The sequence below is a fragment of the Onychomys torridus genome, chromosome 6 (genome assembly GCF_903995425.1).
Source record: "Onychomys torridus chromosome 6, mOncTor1.1, whole genome shotgun sequence".
Classification (NCBI taxonomy): domain Eukaryota; kingdom Metazoa; phylum Chordata; class Mammalia; order Rodentia; family Cricetidae; genus Onychomys; species Onychomys torridus.
In genome coordinates, this window is record NC_050448.1 from 82,320,341 (window position 1) to 82,334,244 (window position 13,904).

The 13,904-nt window shown below is 50.8% G+C and overlaps 1 protein-coding gene across 1 annotated transcript; it reads left to right on the plus strand.

Annotated features, from left to right (window-relative positions):
* The first annotated feature begins 2,146 nt into the window (after positions 1-2,146).
* Eps8l3 (EPS8 like 3) lies at positions 2,147-13,904 on the plus strand. Its single transcript, XM_036191242.1, has 18 exons — positions 2,147-2,177; positions 2,322-2,386; positions 3,906-4,064; positions 4,275-4,424; positions 4,514-4,569; positions 4,937-5,097; positions 5,188-5,306; positions 5,497-5,617; positions 5,699-5,760; positions 5,974-6,048; positions 6,365-6,513; positions 11,407-11,488; positions 11,701-11,735; positions 12,207-12,399; positions 12,576-12,704; positions 13,005-13,078; positions 13,532-13,664; positions 13,868-13,904. The coding sequence occupies exons 1-18, from the start codon at positions 2,147-2,149 to the stop codon at positions 13,877-13,879; spliced, it is 1,806 nt and encodes a 601-aa protein (XP_036047135.1). The 3' UTR covers positions 13,880-13,904.

Here is a 13,904-nt window from a genome sequence, read left to right on the forward strand (position 1 = left end):
AGAGCTGGGCGGTTGGTGGCTTGAGAGGCCTCCCCACCCTCCAGAGTCCAAAGACCACAGGTGTGGCTTCCTCAAAGCCTGCTTCCTCACCCACAGGCCACCTGATCATCAGTGGGTCTCTGCCTGAGGCAGCTGGCAGAGGAACCAAAGTGAACTTCCTCCAGCAGCACAGGACCACTGGCCCAACCACCAGCCTTCTTGAGGGACCAGACACCAGGCTGCGCGGGCACTCAGGTAAGAGCCTATCTCCAGGGAATAGCAAGGACCGGAGATCCTGGGGCCAACATGGGCACCTCTGTGGCTCCCCAGGGTTGGGACATTTTGCAGCCTCTTCTCAGATTTAGAAAGAAGGGTTAGTCCCAGGAACTCCCTGCTGGCTGGAGACCAGGAAGAGCAAGGGGCTCCAGAAGGCTTCCCCAGGGTCAGGCACGTAGATACCCTGCCTTGCTCTGTACACCTACACCAGGGAGAGCAAAGGCCGATGCCTGACACTGAGGGGGCCAGGCAGGTCCAACAGCACCAGAGCCCTGCGATGCAGGGTCTTTAGCAGTAACTGTTGAACTGTCCCCACCAGCCCACCAGAACCCATGGTGACCTACAGGAGCCACACCGGTATGAAAGAGGAGGGCTTTTTACTCTTCCGTTTGGAAGCAGGAACTGAACACCACAGCCAGGGAGGTGAGGAGGCAGAGGAAAGGGTCAGGTTCCAGCACGATTTGCACTTATCTAGGAAACAGCCTCCCCCCCACCCCCCTCGCGCGCGCAGCAGGGGGACGAACGGAGATCAGCTGCAGCTGCCTCCTCTGTGTTCCCATGACGCTCACTGGCTAACCATTTTTCCATCTGTGAGTCACCTTAATAGATCTCCGTCATTTTCATAACAGTCCCAATAAACAGGTGTGGGTGCTTCCTTACACTGTGGTCGGGATCTACAGCCGAAGTTCGACAAGCAAATAGATGCGCGGTGGCGCACAGGAACCATGATGAATACATACAAATTCACATTCTCTTGACGCCTCCATACACATACACATTCAGGACGTTTAACTCCACTCCATTTCAGAAGGTGTGTTCGAGGCCCCCTCTATGGCCCACCTCCTAGTGGCACAGGGACAGAGTGTAAACCAGACAGTTCTGGCTCATTTCCCTGTTAAATAGTCACTGTGCCTCTGAGCCTGTTGTCCTCTTTGAATATCAGAGTCCTCATCTGAAAAGGGGGGGTGATGGCTCCAGCTCTGGGCTTGTCTGGAGTATTAGCTGGGTCACTGAAGGCAAATTCCTTAGAGTGGTGCTCCTCATTTGGTGCTGGATGGACAGTGGTGAAGAGCAAGCGAGGTGGGGTCAGGAGGGGCTCGGCAGCAGCTGGGAGCTGTCAGGGTGGCTACGGCCATTCCTGTTGTTAGAAAGGAATGGTTCCTGCTGAAACATGTGGGAACACTCTGGGCAGGTGGCGGTTAAAGAAGGCTTTGCCAGCCAGTTGGCTGTGAGCTGGATTTAGAGTAGGGAGGTGTCTACGTGAGAATCTGGAACACCAGAAGAGGCAGGAGCGGTGGTCAGACACCAGATGAACATAGGTCCCTGGAAAGTTCCACACAACACCCCCTCCCATACATGTCTGTCTGTCTGTCTTTTATCTATCTCTGTATCTAACACACACACACACACACACACACACACACACACACACACAGAATCTCACACTCAAATACATTCTTCCTGGCATGGTCATTAGTGGGAGCTTCCTATCTGTTTGCAGAAGTACAGCAGGGCTGCGCAGAGGCTTGCTATGGCAACTGAGCCCTCTGCCCTTCCCCCAGAAGTAACTCATTCATGGCATCTTTTACATCTAATCCTAGAGTAAGATCTGAACCCAGATTCAAATCATGGGAGGCCATCCATGTTGTGCCCCTGCCCCAGAAGACCCTTTCTCTCCTGGCCCGTGGCCTCCAAGGCTAACAAGATGGGCTTCTTGGGCAGGGTGTTAGATGCAGGTGACTCTGAATAGGTCCCCTGGAGCTAAGGGCTTCAGATCTGGTCTGAGTCCCCAGGTCGGAGCAACAGCAGCTGGGCCTTGTATTTCTGTCTCTTAGTCTAATGACTGTCTGGTTCATTGTGATTCTAGGAGGCTGACTGCAGCAGTGTCAACATGTCCAGACCCAGCAGCAGAGCCATCTACTGTAAGCTTCCTGCTTCCCCTACCCTGCTCAGCTCCCCTCTGGGCCGAGCTCCCTGAACCCCATCTTCTCAACTGCCCCTGCAGTTGCCCAAGCCTCACCTCACTTCCACTGCCCCTGCCCCTGCTCTTGACTTTGTTCCCACAGTACACCGGAAGGAATATTCCCAGAGCATGGCCTCAGAACCTACCCTCCTGCAGCACAGGGTGGAGGTGAGTACCCCTGGGGTCCTGGGGCCCAGGCAGTTTCTGAGTAAAGCTCCAAGTTCCCGTGTGTCCACTGCCTCACCAAAACATAGACACACCTGACCCTGACAGAACAGCTCAACCTGACTGTTCTGGGGAGTCAGATTCAGCAAGCCTGAGGCCTGAACATCTGCCGGGTTCAAGGGAGTAGAGAGTAGTCCCAGGGTGGGCAGAGCAGGCCCAGCTGGAGGTCGTGGGGGTGGATACTGGGTCCCTAGACAGGAGTGAGAGAGTAAATAGTCAAGACCCACAGAAAGCCATTCTGCCAACCTCTTTGTTTTCCAACTCACCTCTGGTACATTGTGCAGGATTGCATGTGGCTGTGAAGAAGAAGGTATGAAGGCTGTGGCTATAAGGGACAATGTCACAGAGGGGAGAGTCATCCTGCACCCCCAGGCCAGGTTGAGCCACTGGAATGGAGTCACAGGCCCCACCCAAATGCATAGCTGGCACTTTGAGATCTGGTCATTTGAATTGGCTTTTACTGCAAGGATGTGCTCAGAGAGCTTGTTTAACTAGAGACATGGAGGTGGCCATAGTGCCTGGGAGGGGGCCACAGAACCCACCCCGACCCTGGTAGCCTCAGGTGCTAAGAGACAAGTAGGGAACCCACAGTGAAGTGGAGAAAGGGCTTCCCAGCCACTGTTCAGTTTCTCTGTAGAGTGGGGCTGGGAACTGGCTTCACTGAGGCCCCTCAGGCAAGAGCAAGGGGAGGCGCATTCAAGATGGCAGACAGGCCTGTGGGTTCCGCTGAGGTGCTGCAAGTGTGGATACAGTGAGAGGAATGGCACCTGGGTAGGAGTGAGGCTTGAGGTCCAGGGGCAGGAAGTAGACTGCTCCTCTCCAACAGAACAGTAGAGCAAATGGAGGACGCTTCAGCGAGGCGACATTTTCTGTGGGAAGGCAGGAATCTCTAGAGGAAGTGGCCCAAACAATGAGGCCGGCAGAAGGCAAGGGCCTGGGAGTCAGAGGTGGCCAGAGCTCTCTCTGTGCAAGACTCAGAAGGAGGACATTCGGTCTTTCTGAGAGCCCCATGGCACTGGGTTGGCACAGTTGAAAAGACATCTGGGTATGAGCAAGAGTATGGAAAGAGGCAGGGGTCAGGCATGTGAGGTCGGTGAGGGGGAGAACAATCCGAGGAAAATGGTTCCTAAATTCAGCAAAGGGACCAGAAAGGTCCCATAGCCCACACAGAGGAACATGGATGATTTTGTTGGATGATTGGAACCCACACCCCTGATCACCCAGTCACCTTATGTGATGGCTCCTTTGGAATCCCAGAACCCCTTAGCCCTAGCCCTCCAGGAGCCTCTTCAAGAACCAAACTTCCATAGGCTCTTGCTTTATTGAAAAGCTTGACCTCCCCACGGGGGGGGGGGGGGAGCCAAGGACACACCTTCTTCCTCCACTGCCTTTCCCCTGCCTGCTGCATCTGGGACCCTCTCTCCAAACCTTCTCCCACACCCGTCTCTTCCTGTCCCCTTAGCATCTGATGACATGTAAGCTGGGGACACAGAGAGTCCGGGAACCAAAGGATGCCCTACAGAAGCTTCAGGAGATGGATGCACAGGGTCGAATATGGAGCCAAGACCTGATCCTGCAGGTCAGAGATGGCTGGCTCCAGCTGCTGGACATTGAGACTAAGGTCAGCCTTCTCAGCGAACTCAGCTGTGGGCCCTGGCTAACCCAGGATCCTAAAAAGCAAGCCAGGGAGAGGCAGAATGGGGACTAGGGACAGAGGCATAAGAATCAGGGTAGAGACTCTACCCAGCCCACCAGAGAGCAGGGATGGCCTTTTCAGGGTCTCAGTGGCTCTCAGTGATCTCCTCACATTTGGCCTTTCCATTTGCCTTAGGAAGACCTGGATTCTTACCGCCTGGACAACATCAAGGCCATGGATGTAGCACTCAACACCTGCTCCTACAATTCCATCTTATCCGTCACTGTGCAGGAGTCTGGCTTTCCAGGCACCAGCACATTACTCTTCCAATGCCAGGAAGTAGGGGTGAGCGACCGGGTATTGTAGTCAGGGGTGGAGTTTGGTGAGCATCACATACACACCCTCACACACATAATGATTTCTGCTTCCTCCAGGCAGAGCAGCTGAGGACAAGCCTGCAGAAGGCCCTGGAGGAAGAACTAGAAGAAAGGTAGGCTGTCTCTACCCAGCAACATCCAGGGTCTCCTAGCTCAGGCCTGAGGGCCATATCCTGGCTACATATTTGGAGAACTCATGATCCTGGGACCTAACAAACACATGCCAAGAACTAACAAGGACTTAGACCATTGAAGGGTGTTGGGAATGTATTGAGTGCATTGGATATTGTCTCCAGAAGCCGTTGTAGAACCCAGGAAGGCCCAGGAACCAGGCAGGTGAAGCATGGCGGAGTCAGGGAAGGCTCAAGTAGAGACTAAGGATCAAGAGTGGGGTTCCTGGAGAGAAATGGTGATGTCCTGCGGGCTTAGGTGTCTGTCCCAAGAACTTTATCAACGCTCTATCTTCCATCATACCCACAGCAGACCTCGATTTGGAGTCCTTCATCCAGGCCAGGACAGGCGGAAGGGGTATCCTCTGGAAAGGCCACTCCCTATACATCAGGCACCCCCTCTGGAGCAGAGGTCCCTTCCAGAGCAGAGGTTTCCTCTAGAGCAGCCACACCACATGACCCCAGAACGCAGTAAGTTTGTGTCTGAAGGGCAAGTGGAGGAAGAGGTTTGGGTCCAGTCAAACGAGTTTTAGGCTTATGGTCCCTCCACATCCACTGCAGGCATCCCACCATCCCCAAGGTCCCTGACACACTACCCAAGTGCCCGAGAACCAAGCAGCTTCACTCTGCCTCCTCCTCCAAGGCGTGCTCCATCTCCTGAGGACCCTGAGAGGGATGAGGTAACTGCAGGTGGCTGGAGGCTTGCTGGAGGCTTCCTGGGCTTGAGAAAGGGGAGAACCTACTCTGAGGAACCCAGATTCCTAGGGTAGACAGGGCAGGACTGGGACTGAGGCGGGGGCTTGGCCAGGGTGGGGAGTTTCAGGGTTTTCATGACTGTCCACTCAAGGCCATGGGTTGTTGGGCATCCAGGAGGTACTGAACCATGTCCTGAAAGACATTGAGCTGTTCGCTGGAAAGCTGAGGGAGGCCCAGGCGAAGGGCAGTCATAAGAAGAGGAAACTTGGGAGAAAAAAGAACAAGGCTCAAAATAGTAAGTAGTTCACGCCAGGGGAGAGAAGCAGGGGTGTCTTGGGGGGACCTGGAAACCCCACCTTTATTCCCTCTTCCACAGAGATAACAGAAGCACAGTATGTCGACTGCTTCCAGAAGATCAAGCTGAGCTTCAACCTCCTGGTTAGTGGCTCTGGCCAGTTCTGGGCCCTTCTTCCCTAGCTCCCCTTCTCTCTGATGCCAACCACCCAAGCCCTCCCCTCCTCCAGCTCCTCCCTCTCTTGGGACTTTGGAAGGATACCAGGCACTGAGCCAAGGCACAACACACTTATGGGGTGCTAGGGTTCTGGTGAAGGTAAATGTTGGATGGGAACCAATCCTGTTCCGTGTCTTCAGGGGAAGCTGGCCTTACGGCTGCAGGAAACAAGTGCCCCCGAGTTTGTGGGCCTCATCTTCCAAACCCTGAAACTGGTGAGTGGAGGGCAGACAGGGTGGCAGAGGGGACAAGCTGAAGCCAAGGAGGAGCAGAGGAAGGAACAAGAGGTGGGGGAAGTACCAGGGTAAAGGGAGCTGCGGGACCTGCCCTTTATTCAACATGCATCTTCCTGCCAGGGTACCGCTCGAGACAAAACCCCCAGCAGACCAGATGGGCTGGCAACAGTCATGGACACCAAGTCTTTGCGGAGACAGACAGGGAGCGAGGAGACAGAGCTGAGGGCTCTCGGACAATTCCTGCTCCCTTCCGACTTGGATGTGCTGATGCCTTCTCTTTCTGCCTCTCCTCCAGATCCTGTCCCAGTGCCCGGAGCCTGGTCTTGCAGCTCAAGTGACCTCACCTCTCCTCACCCCCAAAGCCATAGACCTGCTGCAGTCCTGTCTAAAGCCACCCGAGAGTGCTCTCTGGAAGTCACTAGGTGCAGCCTGGACCACCAGCTGGTAAGTGAAGACAAGGGGCATGGAGGACCCAGAGCAGGACATGATGTGCAGCCTGTACTAGATCACACACCAGAGACACATCCAGAGAATGTGAGGGAGTCTACACGGAGTTCCCAGCTTTTCACTAAACACTGCCTCTACCCAGCGAAGAAAAATTACTTTAGAGAGAGAAAAAAAAAAGAGCAATGTCAACTTCTACTAAAGTGTGTGCTCATTTTCACTGGGGACAAAATGAAAACTTGGTCTCAGTCCAGCTCAGAATTAAAGAATGCAGACATAAGAGATGCCAGATTTAACATCTGAAAGTTGACACAAGCTTCAGGACAGGAGTTAGAGATGCAGAGCTGCTGTGGGTGGAGGGGTGGGCATAGGGCCAGTTAGAGAGCCTGGGAGCTGGGAAGGAAACTCACTTGGACACCTGGGCTAACATGTCACAGGAACAGTCTACAGAGGCCACACATCTGGGTCCCCAGCTGAGAGGACCTAACTATGTGATAGAACTGTATCATGGTGTCAGGCAGGCCACAATGAGAGGCCTGTGAGTTCTATTGGGAGCCCCTGACCTACCTTCCTCAAGCATGATTTGTAGCAGAGGGTAGGGGTCTGAGAAATGGTTACATGAAGAAGGCAGAAGGAAAATCATCAGAAAAAAGACAAAAAGAAATAACAGAAATGTCGGGCATGGTGGCTCACGTCTTTAAGCCCAGCACTCGGGAGGCAGAGGCAGAGGCAGAGGCAGAGGCAGGCAGATTTCTGTGAGTTCAAGGCCAGCCTGGTCTACAAAGTTCCAGAACAGCTATGGCTATACAGAGAAACCTTGTTTGAGAGAGAGAGAGAGAGAGAGAGAGAGAGAGAGAGAGAGAGAGAGAGAGAGAGAGAGAGAAATCTAAAAAGAGAACCAAAAGAGCAGAGGGATGCAAAGTGTGAGAGAGAGAGGAACATATCAAGAGCCCAGAGCCATCAGCAGGGAGACAAGTGGAGCCTGGGGCTTGGGAAGGAAACTCCCATGTGTTTGCCTAAAGAGCAGTTCTTTTTTTTGTTTGTTTTGTTTTTGTTTTTTGTTTTTTCGAGACAGGGTTTCTCTGTGTAGCTTTGCGCCTTTCCTGGAACTCGCTTTGTAGACCAGGCTGGCCTCGAACTCACAGAGATCCGCCTGCCTCTGCCTCCCGAGTGCTGGGATTACAGGCGTGAGCTACCACCGCCCGGCAAGAGCTGTTCTTTTTAATTCAGGCCCATGTGAAGTTCTGTCCAGTTTGCTTAAAGACATGAATAGTTTCAGTGCAACCTGCTTATTTTGATGGTAGAATACACGCAACACAATAATGTACAGATAATTCAGTATATAATTCAGTAGCGCTAAGTATCTATTGATACTGTGTACCAACACCACTCTCTAGCTCCAGAAGTTTCTCACCCCAAACAGAAAGACTATACCTGCTAAAGAATAAGTCCCCATTTCCCCTGTGGTCACCCCCTGGCTATCTTTGCTTTATGTCCATATCAGTTTGCCTAGTCCAGGTCCTTCATATAAGTGAAATAAGACATGGTTCATCCTTTTGTGACTAGCTGATTTTATCAGTATGTCCTCAAAATCCATCCATGTTATAGCATGTGTCAGAACTGTGACTGACTAGTATTCCATTGTATGGACAAGCCACATTTTGCTTAACCTTTATCCATCAGTGGGCATTTGGTTTGTTCATACCCAAATGATCTATTTTATGAGCTTTATTTGTCTAGTCACTAAGATGAAGGAATTTATAAATTCTGAACCTCTTATAACAGTCTTAGACCCTGGATCCTGTAGCTGCACTGGGGTTACATCACCCATAGGGACAGCTCTGACATGCAGTCCTAGCAAGAGAGGAGAGCAGGGTCTGCGGTGGCCCAAGACAAGCCCTCGAGTGCTTTCATTCAGGCCCTTTAACAATGAGTATCCACGTTAGGCTGTAGAGTACTTATTCATCAGGACTGCCGGCCCGCAAATAATGACATGGAGACTTACTATTAATTATGAAAGCTTGGCCTTAACTTAGGCCTGTCCTCAACTAGCTCTTATTAACTTAAATTAACCCATTTATATTAATCTACATTCTGCCACGTGGCATTGCCTCATCTCCATACTGCCCATCCTGCTTCCTCTGCTTCTGTCTGGCAACTCTGTGCACCTAGATTTCTCCTGCTCTTCCTGTCTCTCCACGGAAATCCTGCCTATCCTCTCCTGCCTAGCTGTCGGCCATTCATCTTTTCACTATGCCAATCACAACAACACATCTTCACACAGTCTACAAATATTCTACAACATTAGGTATGTCATTTTATACTTCAAAACCCAGTATTATTTAAAATTTTTTGAGAAGTAGTCTATACCATGCCTGCTGCACAAAGCATAAGGACCTGAGTTTGAATCCCCAGCACCCACATAAAAGTCAAGCGTGGCATCATGTCTTGGCTCCCAGTGTGGGAGTCAGGGTAGAGGAAGGAGGGTCCCTGAAATGGAAGAGCCAGCCTAGCTGAAGAGAAGCATACCAGGTTAAATGGGAGACTGTGTCTCAAAAAGTTAGGTGGAGATGGCATCAACCTCTGGCCTCATATGCAGAAACACACAATTCATGTGTGCACACCCCCCCCCACATACACATGCACACACATGCATACATTTGCAACATTGGAAAACTTGGTCGGCAGATGTAATTTTAACAATATCCATGAAGAAGCAAAACAATCCCAGTGTTAATAATGGCACAAATTTGATAAATAATCCATCAAGTCAGATATGCCCTTAGAGGACTCCTAATTTCTTAAAATAGCTAGAAGTGAATAGATGAATGTGAAAGAAATACAGAAAATAAAAGACATGTAAAAGTCCTTAGAAGAGCTGAATTTCTGTCAAATGACATTTTGGTGATTTGATTTTAGATAGAATGACCCAAAGTTATAAGTTACTCTAAAAAGTGTAGAAACCCAGAAAGACAGGAAAGACGCTGGCAATTGGACTTGGTGACCAGGAGCTATCAGGATCGCCCCATCCCCTGGTTCTGGAGACCAAACATAGGGCTTTGAGCATGTTAGGCAAGCACTCCACCACTCAGCTGGAAAGCATCTCCAGCCTGATTATCAGGGTTTTCAATGGCCCCGTTTTGGTACAGTAGCAATAGAGGGTGCAATCATATGTAGCAAAGTATAGGCACAACATAAAAGCACATTCCCAGGTAAAGAGACCATCAGGACCATCGCTTAAAGGCAGTTGTTACCTGGTCAACAGAAGACCTGAGCATGTTTCTAGGACACAGAGAAAACACCAATGAAGAATTTACCCCTACTGAATAAGCATGGATTAGCTATTGCCTATGCCTCAGCCATAGTGATAGAAAGAGCCCCGCCCCCAGCCAGCAAGTACAACCCAGAAAGAAACAGACATGGATGAATCGTGTACCATCAAGTGAGAGGCTATACTAACTTTAGAGGGAATTTTTGCAGCTGCCCCAGTGAGGCAAGGAGAGGACCTTTCAGAGGAGGGTGAGCATTCTCAGGCAGATAAGCCTGGAGTCTACAAATGGCAGGGTCCTGGGCTGTGGGCAAGGGGAGGTCCTGGCATTAGGCAGAGCAGCCCCACTACGCTGTGTCTTCTACAGTGAAGTTCTTTGTGCTGTTTAGTGAGAAGGAAAGTGAGCTGCTGTGGGAACACTGCAAACAGGTTAGAAAAATACTGAATGGACCAGGCATGGTGGTACAGACCTGTAATCTCAGCTACCCTGGAGGCTGAAGCAGAAGGATTGCAAGTTCAAGGCCAGCTTGGACAACTCAGTGAGCCCTGTCTCAAAAATAAGAATGTTTCAAAAGGGGTGGGACAGAGAGACAGGGGCAGCATGCACAAGGCCTGCACAGGTCTGGGGCAAAGGGGGTCCCAGTGCTGAGAGGGGAAGTGGACATGGGGCTCCATCCATAACCTAGAAGCTGTCTCTGGTTGATAACTGCTCACAAAGGAAGAATTAGTTTTCTCTAAGGGAGTCTCACGGGGTATACAAACTACTCCGAAGGCCAGGCCCCATGCCCAGCAGAGGTTGGCTAACACAAAATGAAATCAGTGGCATTTTTGAAGGTACTCTGTCACATAACACTTGACAAGGGCTCTCTTCTTCTTCTTCTTCTTCTTCTTCTTCTTCTTCTTCTTCTTCTTCTTCTTCTTCTTCTTCTTCTTCTTTCAGGTTTGTGTCTATTATGGGATGTCTGCCTGTGTGCACGAGTGTGTCACCACATCTGTATGTGTTTCCTGAGCCTTTTCTTTGGCTCTTTTTCTTCTATTTGTTTGTTTATCCCTTATTCTGGTTTGTTTGTTTTTGTTTTATCTAATTTTATTTCATTTTTTTAGATGCCTGTTTTGTATTCTAGTGAGAGAGAAAAGGAAAGGGTGTGGATTTGGGTGTTTGGGGAGGAGAGACGGATCTAGGAGGCGTTGAGAGAGAAGAAACCATAGTCAGAATGATTTTTAAGAAAAAAAAATCTATGTTCAAAATAAATAATAAATAAAGGGGTGGGTTGCTCTTTGAAAGTCCCCAAAAGGGCTCTTTTCAGCCCCAGTACTCCAGATTACTCTGCTTTAATTCTAAGCATTAATGAGGGTGACCAAGTGTCCACTGTGTCCCTAGGGAGGTAACACAGCTGTACCTTAGGGACCGAGGCGAGGTGGCCCATAGATACTTGAACTGTTAGACTTGTTCCTGCTTAACCATTTGCTTCTTTGTGGGTTTTCTGTAGCTTTTCATCCACATACATGTGCCATATCCCCATTTGCCACAGATCCCTGAGACTAGGCCTTCTCATCTCCCCCTCTCCACATCCCACAGCCTGGTACACAGTGGCTCTAGAGCCAGAGTTTTGTTTTCCTCTCAGGGTTGACTGGACAGGCAATGAACCACCACCCTACCGACCCATGTTCTCCGATGGCTGGCAGATTCCAGAGCCCTACTCCATGGTAAGGGTTGCTTAGCACTGAGATCGACACAAAGCTCTTCCAGTCCAGATCAAAACCACATGACAATTAAGGGGTGGGTCATATGGGTGCCTTTTGGGGAGGTAGACAATGGACAAGAGGCAGCTGTTGCAGGCCTGCTGTGGTCTGATACCTCTCCTAACCACTGCACTGGCTACCTCCTGTTCTAACCACTCTGGTTTTGTTTCTTACAGGAACCCCTAAGAACCCAGGATTCTATTTCCCTCAGGTATGTCGAGTGCTTAGTGGATGCTCACAGTCACAGGAAGGGAGATAGAGGGCAGAACCTTTACATCTGTGGATCCCTACATCCCAGAGATCATCTGTACTTTCTCTTAGTCAGATACAGACATGTGCAAAGATGTCTCTCCTCTACCTTGAATGAAAATGCAGGTTCTTACCTCCTAACCTCTGAAATCCTTCTTCATGTAGCCTCTAGTCCTTACAGTTCAGGTATAAAGTGCTCAGAGCAGAATCAAGATCCAGGAAATTCCACTACTAGAAACATGCTGAGAGATAAACAGCATTTCAGAGCGCCCCCTGTCTGCTAAACCCCAGTCCCTGCCTAACACTATTGCCATCAAATCCCATGGAAACACAAAAAGTCACCAACAGAATGTACCTAGGAGCTCTAGGGCTCTTGTGGCTGGGCAGTTCCCTTTGGCCAGCCATCCTGACTCTGTGTCTCACCTCAACTCAGAGGTTCTAGGATGAGGAGCAGCCTGCATTTCCCTCAGGATGAACCATACAACCACAGCTCCGAGCACGAGGACTCCCACCTCCCACCCTCCAGCCTCACCCCTGCTAAGTCAGCCCTGAAAATGCAAGTCCTGTATGAGTTTGAAGCAAGGAATGCACAGGAACTGACTGTGGCCCAGGGAGAGATCGTAGAGGTGAGGCCTATGCTTGAAGCCAAAAAAGAAGTGGTGGAGGGGAGATCCAGTGGCCAGGAGTGGGCGGCTTACAGAGAGAACAGGGAAGTGGGAAGACCAGGGAAGGACAAAGCCTTGGGGACAGAGGGGATGGGAGAATAGGGACTCTGGGGCTGACGATGGGTGACTCTTGTCAGGTTCTGGACCAGAGCAAGCGTTGGTGGCTGGTGAAGAATGAGGCAGGACAGACTGGTTACATTCCCAGCAACATCCTGGAACCCCTGCTGGCCGGAGCCCCGGGAAGCCGCAGGCCATCATCCTTTAGGGTACTACCCAGTCTAGAACACCCAGAAGCCCCGAGTCCTGAGTCAGAGGGGGTAGCAGGGAGGATTGGGTGACCAACGAAGATAATCATGGTTCAGTTGAATCAGTGTCACCACATGCTTCCTGGGTGCCAAGTTCATTGCAGGGCCTGGACAAACATTAAGTCGGGGCCCTGCAAAACCAGAAAACCAGAAGGTAAGGTAAGTGACTTGATGGAGCTTAGTAGAAGGGACCCAATATGGGAGGCTGTGCATGGCTGTCAGAGAGGATGGCCTCTGATTTCAAGTTTCCCTTGATTCTAGGCTCCAATGCTTCGTCTTAGCTCCAAGCCTGAGGAAGTCACAGCCTGGCTACAAGCAGAGAACTTCTCCATGATGTGAGTACCCAGTCCCATGGGGGACGAGGGAAGAGCCTTATAAAGGGCTCAGGTGAGAACTGTAGACCCCTTCCCCCTCAGGGGCCTAAACGTAGAACCTAGCTTCCACTGTACATGATGACTCCATCTTAGGCTTTCTTTGCTAAACACAGGAGGACAGGAGAAGGTTGCTTGGCTGAGCCCAGGGTAGGGCACCAAGTGGGAGACCGTATGTAGTGAAAGAGTCAAGGGTAGTGGATTCTGGAAGAACCTGGGCTGTCACCTTCACCACCCCTCCCTTCCAGAACATGTTCTTTCAAAGAGCTTGTGCCCTCAAGCCTAGGAGTTCTCCGACTGACTTATTCCTGCACCGGCAGATACCTAATTCCTGGAACCCCAACTTGCCTGCTCTACACAAATACTAAGGCTGAGCACTCCCCCACCTCTGATGGATTCCACCATTGTTATTTACAGCACTGTAAGGACCCTTGGGTCCCTGATGGGGAATCAGTTACTTCACATGAGACCTGGGGAGCTGCAGATGCTGTGTCCACAGGAGGCCCCAAGGATCCAGGCCCGGCTGGATGCTGTCAGAAGGATGCTGGGGGTGAGGTCCTGACTCCCACCCAGAGGTTTTAAATCTTCTTGGGTTGAGAAAGGGAGAGCTGGGAACACTAGGTGTGGGATACTCCTCGGGGGCTCAGCTTCTCCACTCAGCTGGTGTCCGGAAGTACCAGTCATATTGGTGGCATGAACTCTGGGGATCCCTCACTGGGAACCAGCTCCATCGGAATTATTTTCTTCCTTTAGATGACTCATTAGATACCAGCTCAAATACCTCCAAGAC